This window comes from Leguminivora glycinivorella, chromosome 2, assembly GCF_023078275.1.
Source record: "Leguminivora glycinivorella isolate SPB_JAAS2020 chromosome 2, LegGlyc_1.1, whole genome shotgun sequence".
NCBI lineage: Eukaryota > Metazoa > Arthropoda > Insecta > Lepidoptera > Tortricidae > Leguminivora > Leguminivora glycinivorella.
Window position 1 is genome coordinate 32,492,800 of NC_062972.1, and position 19,017 is coordinate 32,511,816.

The 19,017-nt window shown below is 36.1% G+C and overlaps 1 protein-coding gene across 1 annotated transcript in view; it reads right to left on the reverse strand.

Annotated features, from left to right (window-relative positions):
* Positions 1-19,017, reverse strand: part of LOC125239451 (protein madd-4) — a 699,588-nt gene that overhangs the window by 105,000 nt on the left and 575,571 nt on the right. Inside the window, exons 6-7 of the mRNA XM_048147057.1 lie at positions 8,136-8,315; positions 1,768-1,884 (exon numbers count right to left, since the gene is read on the reverse strand). Coding sequence (XP_048003014.1) covers positions 1,768-1,884; positions 8,136-8,315 — 297 coding nt within the window. The remainder of the gene's footprint in view (positions 1-1,767; positions 1,885-8,135; positions 8,316-19,017) is intronic.

Here is a 19,017-nt window from a genome sequence, read left to right on the forward strand (position 1 = left end):
CACTCAAGTATTTATTACAATGAAAATTTAATGCCCGCTCACGCCGAAATAGTTTGTCAACAGCACTATAAAGTTTACATTTTTATTAAAACATTGCTTGATGCAAGATTAAAAAGTAAAAGCACACAGGCTTCTTGAAAAACTGTTTCTTTTTGGTATACTCTTGGGTCGACACGTTTTTCGACCGGTCCGATTCTGATTTCGTCCGGCATTCTTCACCTACACCTTGTTCCGTGTCTACTCTTGCTGCCAACACTGCTACCACAACAGGATCCTCTTCCAGATCTTTCTGATCTATGTTTCAGTTTTTAAGCTATTGTTGCACAAACTCCAGGGGGCCGATTTTTGAGTCTCACTGTCACTAAAATACCGGTTGAAAACGGTGAATTGCCTATTATTTTCAGTGACAATTTTCTGAATTTGAACGCCGTGAGACTCAAAAATCGGCCCCCTGAACTACTGTCATCATGACCTTCAGTCATCAGGGCACGAAAAAATCACACAAGTCACTTAAATTCTAAAATAAATAGTTGGTTTTACATGACATCTCCCATCTACATCTTTATAAGCTTAGACACTCATGCAGATAGGATCGCAACAACAACACAATCTTTCTCCAGAGCATTCTGTAGTACGAGTATCTATAGTTTAGATAAACCTTATTGTTGCACAAAGTACCTGAACTGGCCTCATAGCCGAATGGCATTTCTGAGACGCGAAGCGCCACCGTAACGCCGCAGAAATGTAGTCTGGCTCTGTCGCGCCAATACGCAAAAGCGACAGAGATAGATAGCTACGAACGAGATATTATCGTGAGCGTTTCGTGAGAGTTTGTGCATTCGACTACGCACTGTGATCATGACCCTCAGTCACAAGGAAGATCTTACACAGTATGAGGCATTATACAGATGTAGTGCGAAAAGAGTTGCCTTCGTATTGTTACGGAAACGTACGAACGTGTCATGCTATTTCAGTCAGTCTCGGTACAAGGTGTACTGACATTGACTGAACTAGCATGACAAATACGAACGTTTCCGAAGGAAACCCTTTTCGCACTTCATCTGTAAACGTGACGTGATCGTCATTTATTTCTAAAATAAGCGCGTTACAAAACACGGAGAAACTAAAAAGCCAAAAATAATAAACCGTTCAATTCAGATTTCTTATCGTATTGCAATAAGCTAAACATCCAAATTATAAACAAATCAATTATTATTGTTGATTTTTAGTGGTTCCTAGTGATATTATATGTATCAGTCCGAATACATGTACAGTAGTGAAAGAATTATCCTTTAACTCCTAACCATTGAGGAGTTGACCTTCCATCATCAGCTCAGTTGATTTTTAGTGGTTCCTAGTGATATTATATGTATCAGTCCGAATACATGTACAGTAGTGAAAGAATTATCCTTAAACTCCTAACCATTGAGGAGTTGACCTTCCATCATCAGCTCAGCCACATAAAATTATTACCATCAGACGTAAATACTGGTGTACCTTTGAAAAATAGACTAAAAACATTACATGTGCCTATAACATTTGAAGAGTTCCCTCGATTTCTCCAGGATCCCATCATCAGACCCTGACTTGGTGCCAATGGGACCATCTCGGGGTATTACCGGTTCGATCAAAAAAAAAAATTTGAAAATCGGTCCACGATTCTCGGAGATATCGAGTAACATACATACAAAAAAAAAAAAAAAAAAAAACATTCAGTCGAATTGAGAACCTCCTCCTTTTTTGAAGTCGGTTAGAAATAGCTGTTACCTGACATCGTCCATCAATGCACATGTCCAGACTGCCCGGTCGACACCTGGTTCCGTCAGACACTCTTGCTGCCAACACCGCTACCACCACACGATCCTCTTCGTCAAGGGATGTACTCTGAAATAAAATGTTCAGTTAAAATAATACGATATTACCTTGAGATATTATCGAGATTGACAGGGATTGTTTAAGTATTCAGTTTGGAAAAATTGATTTGTTGGCAAAGTTTTTATAGCTTTCTTTCATCAAGCATGTAACTTTAAATTTACATAATTGAGATAACTTGAGCAAAAAAGACGTTGCGTTATTTTATCAGGTCATCAACTTATCACATTTATTTCAAACTAGCTTTTGCCCGCGGCTTTGCACGCGTTAGAAAGAGACAAAAAGTAGCCTATGTCACTCTCCATCCCTTCAACTATCTTCACTTAAAAAATTACGTCAATTCGTCGCTCCATTTTGCCGTGAAAGACGGACAAACAAACAGACACACACACTTTCCCATTTATAATATTAGTATGGTTTTCCATCTTCAGATTTTCTCGAAAATGGTAATTGGAACATTGCAGTTTTTTGTGTCATAAAGTTTGCTATTAACTTGATGCTATCCGTACTAATATTATAAATGGGAGAGTGTGTGTGTTTGTTTGTTTGTCCGTCTTTCACGGCAAAACAGAGCGACGAACTGTCGTGATTTTTAGGTGGAGATAGTTGAAGGGATGGAGAGTGACATAGGCTTCTTTTTATCCCTTTCTGATGAGAGTGAAGCCGCGGGCAAAAGCTAGCATAAATCGATTAAAATCTAGAACGAACTTTTAAAAATATGATTGTAAAAAACGACGTCCTTAATGTATTTCTAAGAAGCTCAAGAACTAGGTATTCGCTATCGCAAAAGCTCTAACCTTTTCTAAAATTCTCTTGAGCGGCTACACGGCTAATTGTATAAGCCGCTCAAAGACCACGATACGGATTACCTAGTGTAACTCGTAACAGTGACCATTGGGTGGCTGTGATGAAGTTAAAATTTTGTCAACGATGTGTATGGTACACATACAGTCAAGTGCAAAAACATGTGGCCATACATACATACTTTGGCCATACATAAAGTTGTCGGATAAAGTATGGTACTATGCTTATGGTACTTTGCTCCGGTGTTTCATTAGGTACGGATTGGATATGAGTTTGAGTATGCAGCACCTGAATAGCTGAAGGATGTTGAGATCATAGGGGGTAGTTCCATAAAAGATCCCCATGGGTCGCATTGTACCCGTAAAGGCCCAGATAAGATAATATGTGTATTTTTTTTTAAATTATAAACTGGCCAGTGATTGACCTTAGTCACACCTGATGGAAAGTGACGACAAGGCCGAAGTTGACTTAAATACACTCAGATTGTATTCGGCCGGGAATACAGATCAGGGGAATATGATCCATTCCTTGGCAGTTCGTATTAGGAAAGAAGAGGCAAACCTCTTCGTGCGAATAAAAGGTAGGTCGACAACGTAAGGGTGAAACCGCTCCCCGCGCTTGGTTGCCTGGTGATGGAAAGGCGAAGGTGGAACCAAGTCATGCAGTTCCTGCGGCTACTCTCCAGAATGTATCCAGTAGAAAACGGACAAATACGCAACTCGACGGCGATGCTCGAGGCTATGTAATCCTGCCTTGCCTGCTGAGCTCGAAGACGTGAGTCTTCGAGCTCGACGTTTTATTGCGTTGGATGGTAGGGTGGTTGGTTGATTTATTATACACCAATATTTTTACAAATCAAATCAAATCAAAATAATTTATTTAGCAAATAGGCCACAGGGGCACTTTTACACGTCACATGTACATAGGTATTTAAAAAAATATTTAAAATTGAGTTGAAATTACAATTGATACTATTATATACTAATTCTAAGTTCTAACTAAAGTTAACTCTATACAATTAATTAGAGATGTAGAAGGTCTCTAAATGTCGAATTACAACCAAGAACTACACTAAATTTTAATATAAAAAGTACAAATACAAAAAAAAAAGTCTAAAATTACTTTAGAGGTGCAAATGACTCTAAATGTCACAACTAAAAATAAAATGTATATCTACTTAATCTAATTCTCCTTAGAGATGTATATGGTCTCCATGAGTCAAAATCATATATTTAAAATATTCACTAAAAGAAAGGAAACAAACGACAACCGAACAAAGTGTCCTAATTTAATAAAAATTAGAATTAAAGTTACTAAGTTATAACAGCCCCAGTAAGCTTAAACAGACCGGTCTTCACAGACGGCACCCGTTCACGAGTATGACGCATATCTCAGCCATCGCCTCCCTCAACCTTTATTCGGGAAGGTGGCGACCCGATCAACGACGCCACCGCAGCAAAGACTTTTAAGTGTGCATGACATGTTTAAGCTGCCAGGCTAAATTAAATATTCAAATAATAAAACATAGCTGTAAGACACTATATTCTGTGCTCGTATGTTACAAAGGAAGGAAATATAGATTTATACAATAAAATTAAAGTAAGATAAACATTAAACATTAAACACATAATCTTGGAGATGTATAAGGTCTCCAAGTGTCCACAACTAAACTTAAATAAAAACAATATAATCAGACGAGAATATGTTCTCATACGTCAATTGAACACTAGTATGCTTAATTACACAATGCAGAGAAAATGAAAAAATATATACGACTTCATTCATCTATTGACAAGCAACCACCTTAAAGGCATCCCTATCATCTATAAAATCCTTCACAGTGTAGTACGCCTTACATAACAACAAACGCTTAATGCGTGCCTTAAATTTGTCAAATGGCAAATCCACTATATCGGTTGGTACTTTGTTATAAAAACGTGTACAGTTCCCGACGAAAGACGTACCAACCTTACGGAGACGGTGGGCGGTCACAGCAAGTTTATGTTTGTTCCTTGTGTTATAGTTATGGATGTCACTGTTAAGCTTGAATTCGTGGATATTTTTCCGAACATACATAATATTTTCGTATATGTATTGAGAGGCAACGGTAAGGATATTCACCTCTTTGAATTTTTCTCTTAAAGATGCTCGACCGCCCAATCCGTAGATTGAACGGACAGCTCGTTTTTGCAGCACAAAAATAGCCTGAATGTCTGCAGCTTTTCCCCATAACAGGATCCCATATGACATAACACTGTGGAAGTAGCTAAAGTATACCAGCCTGGCCGTCTCTACGTTTATTAGTTGTCTGATTCGCCTTACTGCGTAAGCTGCAGAACTAAGTTTGCCAGCTAAAGTGGCTATATGTGCATGCCATTGCAGTTTTGAATCCAAAGTGACTCCAAGGAAAACCGTTCGATCTTCAAATTCCAGCGTTTCACCTTTCATTTGGATCTTACTGTTATTTACCTGCTTAACGTTCGGAAGCGCAAATCTGATGCACTTGGTTTTCTTGGCGTTTAGAAGTAAGTTATTCGCCGTAAACCAGTCTGTTATGCTAGACAGTGCATCGTTGATGTTATCGAAGCTGCTTTCCTTTCTGTCAACTTTGAATATAAGAGAAGTGTCGTCAGCAAATAACACTATATCATGTTTATCTTGCACTAGTTTCGGTAGATCATTAATGTATACTAAGAACAGGAAGGGACCGAGAATTGAACCTTGAGGCACTCCAAGTGCTACCGGTGAACCCACTTTACACTTAACTTTAAGTGATGTGTAGAAACGTTACGATGATCACAGGACTTGGGCACGTCTTTAAAGTTCTTGTAAGTGGGTCACAAAAAGCACGTACCAATGTTCGGATGGGTGGCGAATTGAAGTCGTGATAGGAAGCAAATTGAAGGCTTACGCTTAGTATTACATTTAGACGCAGTTACACGAAAATGTTACAATCTATATGAAAACTGTCATTTATCAAGTTTTAAACTTTCATTTCAATGATTAACTATCATTTGTAGAATTATACTAATATAGCAATAGCAAGTTATCATAATTAACTATTAAGTTAATACTATAATTAATCTTTAAACATGTGTTGAGAGAAATTCGCATTATGAATTTAACAAGTTCGACTTGTTGCGGTTTATCCGTTTGAATCAGCCAAACGTATGTTTAAAACAATATGTGTCAGGTTGTTTTTATTAAATCGACTTGTTGATTCAAATATATTGCCGATTCAAATGACAAGTAGCTTGTTGTTTGAACCAAAGAGCACGTAGGCGCTATTTTAACCAAAAAACTTGTTGAACGAACATGAAAACTGGTTGTATTTTCTCTCAGTGTATACTACTTGTTTACTAGTTAGTTGCACCGCCGTGCCGCGCCGCGACAGAGGGTCGTATGTTATCACTATTCCTTAGTGACATGCGTCCTTCTGCCTCGTCGTGAGCCTTTCGTTACTTTTAAGTAGTTATTATTTTGTATTTAACTTTAATTTACCCACAAATTTAACAGTAAAGTCAGTGTACTTTGTATTTCTATAACATTAATTAACATTAGTTAAAGAATAATGTAAACAACGACAAGGGGAATCCTGTTCCACCGTGATACAGTTTTTACTAGTACGGGGATCAGATGCCGCTTACTCAAAGTTTCATTCCAGTTACCATAAAGTTATAATTATAACTTATGTAACCGTTATAAATCACGATATTTATAACTTTACCATTAACTGTAAGCATATATGTACTACACAATGCTAAATAAAGTTATTTTTTTTTATACTAAGGAAATATATATCTTTATTAGACAACAAACGAACATACAGTGACTTAAGGTTTATGCTACATGACATTCTCGACCATATAAATAAAACAAGGAGAATTACAGTAGCCAAATGCAAAGTCACGGAAGTAAAATCTCATTCTTGTTATGTTACCTATAATACTTATATATCTTCTAAATATATAAAAGACGAAACTGACTGACTGACTGACATATCAATGAACAGCCGAAACCGCTGGTCCTAGAGATTTCAAATTTGGCACGTACTTTAAAGGTGTAGAGGAGCAATAAGAAAGGATTTTTCAAAATTCACCTTTTAAGGGGGTCCAAAGTTTGTATGGGAAAAAAGATTACTACGCGGGTGAAGCCGCAGGAAAATTTAGTCAATAAATATTGGGGACACCTTACACAAATCATCTTCTAAATATATAAAAGAAGAAACTGACTGACTGACTGACTGACTGACATATCAACGCACAGCCGAAACCGCTGATTCTAAAGATTCCAAATTTGGCACGTGGGTTCCTTGAAAGGTGTAGAGGAGCACTAAGAAATATTTTTTCAAAATTCACCTCCTAAGGGGGTGAAATGGGGGTCCAAAGTTTGTAAAAAACGAAAAAGAGATTACTAATACGCGGGGAAGCCGCAGAAAAAAGCTAGTTACTTATAATATACGTATCATCAAGTTTGACTTTAATGAGCTAGACTAAAGAGAAAAGTTCAGTATCCTAGGATGCCTTAGAACCAAAGTGCTTTAATAGGATTGACTTAAGAGTTACGCCGGATCCTAGTTAGCTGTAAGTAAGTTGCCTATAAAGTTTTAATCAACTAGGCACCTAAATTATACTCTCTTAGATCCTATACTTTGTAGAGGGCCTTAACATAGATTTAAGTTTTTAGTAATAACATTTTCAAAATTGTAACTAATAAAATAAAACACAAATCTAATCTTATCTAATCTAATCTATACTGTATGTTTGCTGCCGTGCGCTGCTTATTGCTAACAGAACTGTCAACCTCAAAGCCAATAGGCTGTGGAGTCTAAAGACTACATACACACACTTACCGGCTCAGTATACAGAGTGGGGCCTGTAACCAAGGTGAAGAATTGAACTGTAGGCTATTCTCCTTATACGGATCAACATTTGTTCAGTGACTTTTAAAAATTATGAAGTCTTTAAATTTTTAATTTTTCATACAAAATAAATATCAGCTTCAATGAACGCCATTATTGTTGTCATTGACGTTGTGTGTCACACTTTAGACATAACAGAATTCGCAATACATTACCTCTTAGAAAAAACTTTCAAGAGTAATAAAAATCAAAATACAAGTTATTTTTAAAAGTCGCCGAACAAATGTTGATCAGTATAAGGAGAATAGCCTACAGTTCAATTCTTCACCTTGGTTACAGGCCCCACTCTGTATATATCTATCTCCCTCACACTTACCGGCTTAGTCTGCAGCGCGTGTTGTGGCTCCCCTCTGTATGTCAGTGCACACGGTTCATCGTCATCCCTATGAGCTCGCCAGTGAAACAGCTCGCCACCATAAGCAGTGCTGTCATTTGTACTGTTTGTCAATATGTCGTCTTACAATCTTAGACCTATCTACCTCAAATAGCCTGTGGAGTTTCTAAAGACTATAAAGCTATCTATCTCTCTCACACTTACCGGCTCAGTTTGCAACGCATGCTGCGGCTCCCCTCTGCAAGTCAGTGCACACGGTTCAGCGTCATCCCTATGAGCTCGCCAGTGGAACAGCTCGCCGCCATAAGCGGTGTTGTCGTGAGCTGCGCATTGCTGCTCACGCCATATGTCCTCTTCTAGCAGAGACACGTTTCCGCGGCAAGGCTGAAAAGAAAATTTAAATTAGAGTTGTGTACAGAAAATTTTAATCCTACCGATTGTGCCATGTCAGGAGATATAGAAACGGCGAACATTACCGAGCATAAGCTACTTTATTCATTCATAGCTTAACCTACGCACATTTTTGTGATTATCAAGGTACCTACAGGGCCCACAGAGCAGGTAACTTTATTTGTATCCTTGATCAAAAACAAACAAGTTAAAAAAAATTGTGACAATTCATCGTATAATGAAACAATAATAGAATTGAGAAAAAATAAATAATAAAAATCAGAGACAACTAATTTAATTTAATAAGAATGAGTACTCATTTATTTAGGGCATGTTAAGGTTAAAGACTGATCGACCTTCTTGTAATAAGTGATTGTATAGGGCCTTATTACCTTTATAGCTTTCAACAAAGAAAACTCCACCAACCAAAATAATTCTAGACCCAATCCATAAATAAATGCACCCTCACGCTGTATATTTTCATAAAACGGTTATTTTTTTTAAAGGTTAGAATAAAAAGGACATATCGTGTTTTAAAACTGTCGGCACTTACGCCCTTCTTTATTGTAAAGTTCAATGTTTACTTGAGTATAAATGTCTGGAATAAAGTATGTAGCCTCTATAGGCAATAACTCTGTCGAATGGAATAGTAATGGTTCTAAACGATAATCTATTCGAATAAGAATTACTAGAAATGGTTTTGAGTAAGACAACGCATCGTTCGGCGAGACCGTTGTGTTATGGAGTTTACTTATAAGCAGGGAGCGTAGTTTTCGTGCCGATGACATCAATTTGACGTCACGCTCCATATAGGGTGATCACAAATTGTTTTATTGTTAATTATTAATCATTAGTCATCAATCATTTTAAGTTATGAATTTCTTTGCATGGTAATGAATGCAAGAAGGATGGTGTGCTTTACGTTAGAGAGAAATTCTCTTTTCTACGTCTTTATTGTAATGTGTTGTTATCAATACTATTTAATTAAATCTATTTATAAAAACAAATCAAATAATTTTATTCACGTTTCACATTTCAAGTATGTATTATTTATGCCACATGTAAATGGACTACTGTATTTGAAGTAATTTGTACACGATTAAAATGATTGACGACTAATGATTAATAATTTACAATAAAAGTATTTGGGATCACCCTATACGGAGCGTGACGTCAGATTAATGTCATCGGCATGAAAAGTACGCTTCCTGCTTATAAGCCTTATATTGACCGCTATAAACCGCGATTACTAAACTTTTACCCGTGACCATGATACATGTAAATGCGCCGAAATATCGAGAGCCCGACAGCAAATCATAAAAGGTAATCACGGTCTTTATCCCGGTATGAAACTGAGAGTGAATCATTAACTCTTATTTCTAAAATTGCAAGCCATTCTCTAATAATTATTCCAATTAGGCCGATTGTAACTTCGTAATAATTATTTATGTTGTAATATGGCGACTAGCTACTTTCGGTGTTCACAATTTATTCAACCTTTGAAGATTGTTTTAATACAGTACTAATTCTTTTGACTCTGCCCCCATACTTCTGCAATACATATCCTGTTATTTCAATGTAATATTTAATAAAATATTTAAAAAAACAATATTGTAGAGAATAAAATTCAAATGGAATACGACATTTTCAAGTAGTCAATGGTCGTTGTTTTCTCACAAAAACTCGGCGGGGTTTTTTGTATTTTATTGTAAGCACTTGTACTGCTTGTATTCTATACAAAAATTCACTGCAAAATTCACAAAACTCGAAAAATATTGTCCCGGAGCTGTAAGTTCACATTTTCATGCAATAAAAAAATATACGATCTCTATCAACTCACTGAAACTTCATTTGAATCGAAATGACAGACTCTCTCTCAAAACTAAAAAACCGGCCAAGAGCGTGTCAGGCCACGCTCAGTGTAGGGTTCCGTAGTTTTCCGTAGTTTTCTCAAAAACTACTGAACCTATCAAGTTCAAAATAATTTTCCTAGAAAGTCTTTAAAAAGTTCTACTTCTGTGATTTTTTTTCATATTTTTTAACCATATGGTTCAAAAGTTAGAGGGGGGGGACGCACTTTTTTTTCCTTTAGGAGCGATTATTTCCGAAAATATTAATATTATCAAAAAACGATTTTAGTAAACCCTTATTCATTTTTAAATACCTATCCAACAATATATCACACGTTGGGGTTGGAATGAAAAAAAATATCAGCCCCCACTTTACATGTAGGGGGGTACCCTAATAAAACATTTTTTCTATTTTTTATTTTTGCACTTTGTCGGCGTGATTGATATACATATTGGTACCAAATTTCAGCTTTCTAGTGCTAACGGTTACTGAGATTATCCGCGGACGGACGGACGGACGGATGGACGGACGGACGGACGGACAGACAGACACGGCGAAACTATAAGGGTTCCTAGTTGACTACGGAACCCTAAAAATGAATAAATGACATAAGAAGTAAATGCTGCGTGTTAGATGATTAATATCGTAAAATACTCACTAACGAAGATCCGCAAAAATGTAACATGAATTAGATTATGTTTAAAGTGAGCGAAACATTGTTTTAAGGACTTGTTTTTTTTTAAATATTATTACAGGATTTTATTTAAAACTTCATTAGGTCGCGCGAGTTTACGTTTTGTGGACCGCTGTCATGTGTCAAAAACAGGGACTTACAGCTCCGTAACAATAGTTCTTTGTTTCACATGGGAGCAAAGTTGTTGTATAACCGCACGTGCCAATATTGATACCCGAGCAAGCGAACATTCCAATATTGAACCGCGAGCGTAGCGAGTGGGTGGAATGGAGTGGTTTCAAGACGCGAAGGTTAAACAAACTTTGCCACTGAGTGAAAAACTAAATCAAATTTATCAATTTATTTAATATTTACATACATACATACAATCACGCCTGTATCCCATGAAGGGGTAGGCAGAGCACATGAAACTACTCAAGTTTCAGTGCCACTCTTGGCAAGTAAGGGGTTGAAAGAAAACGAAATATTTAATATTTATGATTCAAAATCATCATTTATAATTATGTAAAATCTAGCCAGACAGCTTAATATACCAAATTAAAATTTGTATGAAATTACTTTGCACTCTTGTGGATAAGATGCCCTTTTGCTATGTGTTTTCGAATAGCAAAGAGAGCCTTTATCATTTGGTGTGGTAAAAAATACTTTTTAAATGCTAAAATAAAATAGACTTTTATATTTCTCCATAGGTCCCAATAGGCATGTAAACCTAGTGTTCATATTTTATGACCTGCGTGCGTTCTAGTCGTTATTCCAGGGTGTAATGGTTTCTATACAGTTTAGTAAATATTAGAAGGTAACAAAAGTGTTGTTGACCTTGAGATATTTGACCTTGAGGACTGACACATATGGTTGTATGCCTTCAAAAGAAAATAGTATTGTATTTATTAAGATGTATTGGAGCACAGATGTAGCATTCGCGATAATAAGTTATTTTATTAATAATCTGGAATGCCTAACCTTATGCATTTCTATTATGACCTTTAAAGATATATTAAAGGTCACGGTCAAAGTTCACAGAACAGTTATAAGCGTTATTTAGCAAAAACGCATTACCCATTAATTTGAAAATATTGTATTTAAGTAGTTATAGCAAATGACACTTAGGTCCTAGGTACTGAAAATCTTGAAAATATTTTGAAAGATGTTATGGTCATTTCTTTTCTTTTGATAATACTGAAGAAATAACTAACACCATAGTATCTACTAGTAAATGAAACCAAGTAGTTACTAAACGCTGACTGCAGACTTATTTAAATTTTGACTTAAAAAGTCTGCAAGTTCCACTAGACAAATTCAATTAACAGTGATGAAAAAAGCAATAAGGAAAACCAAAGTTAGCAAAGTAGCAACAAATGCTGACTGCCAACGTGCAACCTCCAACTCTCCAATATTTCCTCCCAAATGATATTCGAAGTGCCGACCAATCAAATTTAAAAGCGCCGCAGTCAATAAGGGCAAACAATTCGTATTATCATTCACTTTTCGTTCGCCCCCGCGGAGTCGATTAGATTCGTAAGGAGTTTGGGACTTGGTATTTTAAATTCGGATTTATCCTGGAAGGATCTGGAAGTTTTTCATTTTTATTACGAGCCATTATTGATGACTGTACTTTTCTTTCCATAGGTAACTAAAGATTCCGAGAACAAAAATGACACAAATGAATAACTCAAACTTTTTGGCAAACTGATAATCTAAATTAATAAACAAATAGTTTGCGATGTTATCACAGACTTCCCACGACTTATGCTTGCTATTTTTATGACCAGATCAGTTGAATGTGATCATAATATTTTATGCCTATCCAATTTACTTTATGCATAAAATATTTTAGCTTATTCGGAAATTGGGTCAAATTTATCTGCCGAGATATTTTGGCCTACGCTAATTATAATGCACACTGATTTATGTGTAACATACACATAAAAGGGTATATTTTAAAAACACATGTTGACATTGTAACACCTAGTTCATCAAACGTTCTTTTTTCACTCGGTCACATATTATCACTACGTTGGCTAAAGCCATCTAACAACTACACTTATAACTCTTCTAGTAGCTTATTTTGTATCCCGAAATTCATTCATTAAAACTCTAAACATTATCTCACTTCCACCTCAAAAGTGAGATGGTCGAAGCTACGCCTGTTAAATGATGTAAGCATTTTCTCAAACTGATCTTTTTGCTTTTATTTTTCATCAGGTGCTACCCATTACTAATACCACGCAAACATCACCGTTAAAAGCTACAACGAAATAATAATGAGAGCATCAAAACTATTATATTGCCATGTTACTTCGCAAATTGCTCTCATATTGTTATGACGTCTAGAACGTAATGCTACACGAGCATAATTTTATTACCGCCGGGTAAATCGTCCGCTGCCTGCCTAATGGCCTAATTTATGCACTGCAGTTTGTACGTGAAGTTGCATAACTGGAATTTGGTGAAACTTGGTGCATGTGTATTTTTACAAGCTTTTGTTTACCTTGTCCTTTTATGATACGTACTTAAAATTCTTAAACCCTTGGAAGCTGTTACTGATCCTCTTCTCGAGTATTTATTATATTTGTAGTCTCTTACGGCCCAGCCACGACATTGGTCTAAGCGCGGCAGCGGTGAGCGGCAGCCATACGTGCGAATGAAAAGTCCCATCGCTGTGTCTCGCTCCGATGTATGGCCGCCGCTCCCCGCTGTCGCGCTTAGACCGATGTCGTGGCTGAGCCGTTAGGCTCCACCACAGAACTAGATTTAGATAGAAGAAACAAGTTCATCTATTTGCATATATTTACGTGTCACGGTCAGCTAGTATTTCAATATTTTATGCATCCTTGCTGCAAAATTGAACTTGCCTCTGTTTAAATTAATGTTAGTTTCCGAATTAGGATTCGGATGACAAAATAATATAATGACACGGAGCTGATCTGACAATAAACATGATATTACTCGAAAATATTTGCCTCCAAGTTAAAATTCACTCAGGAATAAATGAGCCAAATACCTTGACTATAATTTCAGTATGTTAGTTAAAATGTTCGAGAATTGGGCAGCGCGAGTTAATCCCCCCACATAACACCGCCGCCACCGGGGACCGCTGAAGTATTCACACGAAATCTGATTTAAGCCGAGTGCAGTGCAGTGGTTATGCATTTATTGGCTTTTAGTTTGAATCGTGTGTGTAAATAAGACTGAATTTTAATGGCGTATTTAGGGTAATTGCGCTAGATTTTGTCCAGGGTACGTTGACGTGTCAATTGCTTTACACTCCGTACTGATCCGAAGTTACTTCTATCACTTTTCCTTGTAAATAAGGCACAAAGAATACAGATAGATCATAACAAGAGCGTGCGACTTTCAATCCGGAGGTCGCGGGTTCGAACCCCGGCTCGTATCAATGTTCTTAGAAATGTCATTTGATATTTGCCAGTCGCTTTTCGGTGAAGGAAAACATCGTGAGGAAACCGGACTAATTCCAATAAGGCCTAGTTACCCATTGGGTTGGAAGGTCAGATGGCAGTCGCTTTCGTGAAACTAGTGCCTACGCAAAATCTTGGGATTAGTTGTCACAGCGGACCCCAGGCTCCCATGAGCCGTGGCAGATGACGGGATAACGCAAGGACGATGATGATGATCAATAACAAGAAAGATACTTTTAAAATAGAACTACGTTTGCTAAGGTATTGCCACATATTTAATTGTCCCATCAAATATGTTGCAACTGTACCTACTTACTAATGATTCACGGTTATTTTCATTGGATTTATATTGCTAGGGATATAGACGCTGATAACCTTTTTCATTTTTTTCAACATCATGAGGTAGACAAACATCAAAAACAATATAAGTAGATAGATAGATAGATAGAATACTCTTTATTGGCACACCTCAGCAAAAGATACAGTGGAGACAAAACAAATGATTATAAATAGAGGCAGACAACAGGCGGTCTTATCGCTAAAGAGCGATCTCTACCAGACAACCTACTTAAGTACATATATTAGACCAAGTTTACTATGCTGATGGATTTGAAATACGTGGGACATCTTTATTTTTTTCTATCTGCAGGAGTAGCTGGCTTGACAATCGTTGACGCTAGAGTCGCCAGACACCGATCTAAACGCGATCTGGCTCTGTCACATCAATTATACGGAATAGCAACACAAATATCTACGATCATGATATTATTGTAAGCGTTTATGCATTTGGCTACGTACCCTCTGGTCCTAAATTGGAACTTCTAATGTCGTTTCACATATTCAGCAGAATCAGCAATCCAAGAAGTAATCCAATTTACACCCAGGTATCCAAGAACGAACTGTAGGTATTACAAAAATATCTTGAACTAAGGATATTCCTAAGTTAGTAAGATTTCCATTCGGGCCCAGTGGCAAACAAGATAAACTATCGGGTGGAAATGTTATAACCGGAACATTGTGATTCGGTGGAAACAAGTTCCGAACTTTAACCTTAGGAACTGAACTTGGAATGGTTGGCTGTCACACCGAACTGGATCATTTTAATGTTTGTTTGCACATAGGCTCGTAAGTTCCGGCGTACTTGATTAAAAACAGATTGAGCTTTTGATGTTTTCTAGTAATAAAATAAAGATACAATGTTTGTATTAAAAATTATCTTGGGTCTTACAATGTTATTCCTGGACAGGCACGACTATCTCAAATTATAGCATAGGATAGGTAGAATGATAGCAAATGAGCATGAGACTGTTAAGCGCAGGGTCGTGGGTTCCGGCCCCACGTTGGGCGCCATTTGTTAGTGATAAAGATCCTGGGGTTAATATATAAAACGACAGAATATTTACAATTTTTACAATAATGATTGAAAAGTGTAAGGACGAGGTTATTTCAAAAGAAATGTGATTGTGTTTAGTAAAACGTCCCACTTTGTCGGTTACCATTAAGGCGAGATTTACTTGTATCTGTATATGAATAAATTGACAAAGCAGCTTTATAGCAATCGACAAAGTGGGACGTTTTCCCATGCACACTCACAAATAAGTGTCACATGGTATTCAAATAATTTCCACCTTAGGCGTTGACACTTTAATCCTTCGTAAGCTCAGCATTCAATTATAGAATCCTTTGTATTCAGAATTGAATGTACGCCCTCGCTGTAAATAATGTCATTTTGCTACCTTGTAACAAAATCAACTATTTCAAATGAAAATAATGCGTCAAACATCGTATCGGACGCCAATAACAAATAAATATCAAAATTCTGCTAGTAGTCAAGGTATTTTTTCAGGAACTCTTTATTTTTCATTCGAATTTAATTTACGTGAAAGCAATTTATCTGTAGAGCGAAACTTCAATAGGAAATATGAGTACGTATGTTAGATTTGCTTTGTTAGTTTACGAACAAAAGTATTTGGAATATACAGGAAAAATTGTCAAATTCAGATGCATTGCAGCCAGAGTAATGAGTTCTCTCTAATCCATTATGCTCCCAAAATAAACCATACCAATGTGTAATGGATAAAATAAGCAAAGTTTGGTACGTTTTACTGTGTTTTATTTAAAAAAAAAAAAGTTTTCAATACTTTTCTGGACTTTTTAAAAATTTACTTAAAATCAGTGCATCGATTTGAAAATTTTAAATTAGTGTGACTTTGTCTGCACAAGACTTGAACCACACATTTGTAATTTTGTACCCTAATTATGGAATTTAAAATTAGCTAAAACCTTACAAAAGTTGTCTATCTGTGATTGCGGTACAATAGAATAATTACTTAAAATTTTGGTTGAAGAACTTTTAGCACGGATTGAAATCGTACCAGAGCGGGACAACTCAGTTCTTACTATTAGAAGAATTATTCGAATAGGATGTATTAGAATATACTTATATGCTCCTTATGTTTCTTTTTTTTCGTTTTTTTTTATTAGTAACTAGCTTTTTCCCGCGGCTTCGCTCTCGTTAAATTTGAAAATTGCGGAATGTTAAAAAGAGACCAAAAGTAGCCTATGTCACTTTCCATCTCTTCAACTATCTCCACTTAAAAAAATCATGTCAATTCGTCGCTCCGTTTTGCCGTGAAAGACGGACAAATAAACAGACACACAGACTTTCCCATTTATAATACTAGATAGATAGATAGATAGATAGAATACTCTTTATTGGCACACCTCAGCAAGAGATACAGAAAAAAGATACAGCGGAGACAAAACAAATGATTATAAATAGAGGCAGACAACAGGCGGTCTTATCGCTAAAGAGCGATCTCTACCAGACAACCTTTGGGTAGCGGAAATAAAAAACATAATCAGAAAGAGTAGGTGCTTCGAAATGAAAAATCATACTTAATCTAATTTCCAACACACAAATTGAATAAACATACACATATAAGAGAATATAAATAGACTTACATAAACATACTTAAACTACTACTAGTATGGATTATACTTAGTAGAACTGTATTTTTCCATTAGATTTCTTAATTTTGGTGTCAAAATAAACATTATATTTAACAATCCTTGATGTTATAATGACACTCCCATACTGCGAAGTCTATGATAGATAATGACGTCGCACAAACGCGATACAAACGGAGCGGCGGTCGCAATCAAACTGTTGCAGTCGCGGTAATTGGTTGCCGGACACTGGCGGACAAGTCAATATGGACAATGAAAATTATATTATTGTTAGGCTGAGATAATGCTTTTTTTTAAATTATAGTTCAAAACAGACAGCTGTATTAGAACAAGACTCTAAAGGTGACCTAGGTAATGATCCCTTTAAAGTTGTGAGAGTGCATCTCGGAAGCTGATCATTAGCTATTGAGAGAAATTTGCATTGTGAATTTAACAAGTTCGACTTGTTGCGGTTTATCCATTTGAATCAGCCAAACATATGTTTAAAACAATATGTGTCAGGTTGTTTTTATAAAATCGACTTGTTGATTTAAATATATTGCCGATTCAAATGACAAGACGTAGCTTGTTGTTTGAACCAAAGAGCACGTAGGCGCTATTTTAACCAAAAAACTTGTTGAACGAACATGAAAACTGGTTGTATTTTCTCTCAGTATGGTTGCTGTTTACAAACAGGTGAGCCGTATGCCTGTTTGTCACCGACGTAGTATTAATTAATACGGCATCAACATTACAGTGGCCACTACATTTGCAATAAGTACGATAAAAATAGTTCCCAACTTTTTTGAAGTCGGTTAAAAATGAAATAAGTAAGCAAGATATCTAACCAAAAATTTCATTTAGGTACATTAAAATGACCGGTTTTGCATAGAAATCCAAGAATCTTAAGAGTAGATATTTAATAAAATACTAGTACCTACACTGTTTACGCTCGAAGTACATTTCGTAGAAACATTTAATTCTCATTACGAGAAAACGATTTAGTTCTTTCAGGAATAAACAATTATGTATTCAGTTCTGTTTTCCTCGTATCATGTAAAAAAGGAAATGAAAAAATAAAAATTATTTATTGAATAAAAGTGAGACAGCTTTTTTACATAACACTTTCCGCCAAACTGTAGAACCATTTGTTGGCAGGAATAGGCTCCCTTTCATCACATTACTGTTGTTTCACTTAGGTGCTAAAGTGTTAGTACAAGTTACAACATAGTCAGTTACTTAATACTATATAAATACTTACTAAATTTCATGAACGTGATTTCAATTTATTTCATCGTAAGAATAAAAGTACCCATATTGTGGTAATGAATAGAACGATAATTATAATATTTGAATAATTTTGTTCTGTATTTAAATAAGACATGGAATTGAAATAAGCTAAGATTTCCATATAACAGTTGTACATCCATACTAATATTGTTAAATAGGAAAGTGTGTGTGTCTGTTTGTTGTCCGTCTTTCACGGCAAAACGGAGTGACAAATTGACATGATTTTTAAGTGGAGATAGTTGAATGAATGGAGAGTGACATAGGCTACTTTTTATCTCTTTCTAAAGCGAGCGAAGGCGCGGGATAAAGATAGTCTGAAATAAAATAAAAAAGAGCCCTAAGAATAATTTGAAACATCAACACACAAAACTTTTAGCTTAAGAACATCGTACCATTTGTACCATTATCCTAGATATCCAGTGAGATAGAATATCAAAAGGTTTAATACTCAGTAGAGAAGAGCTTCAAAATACCTGTTATCTTCGTATAATACACT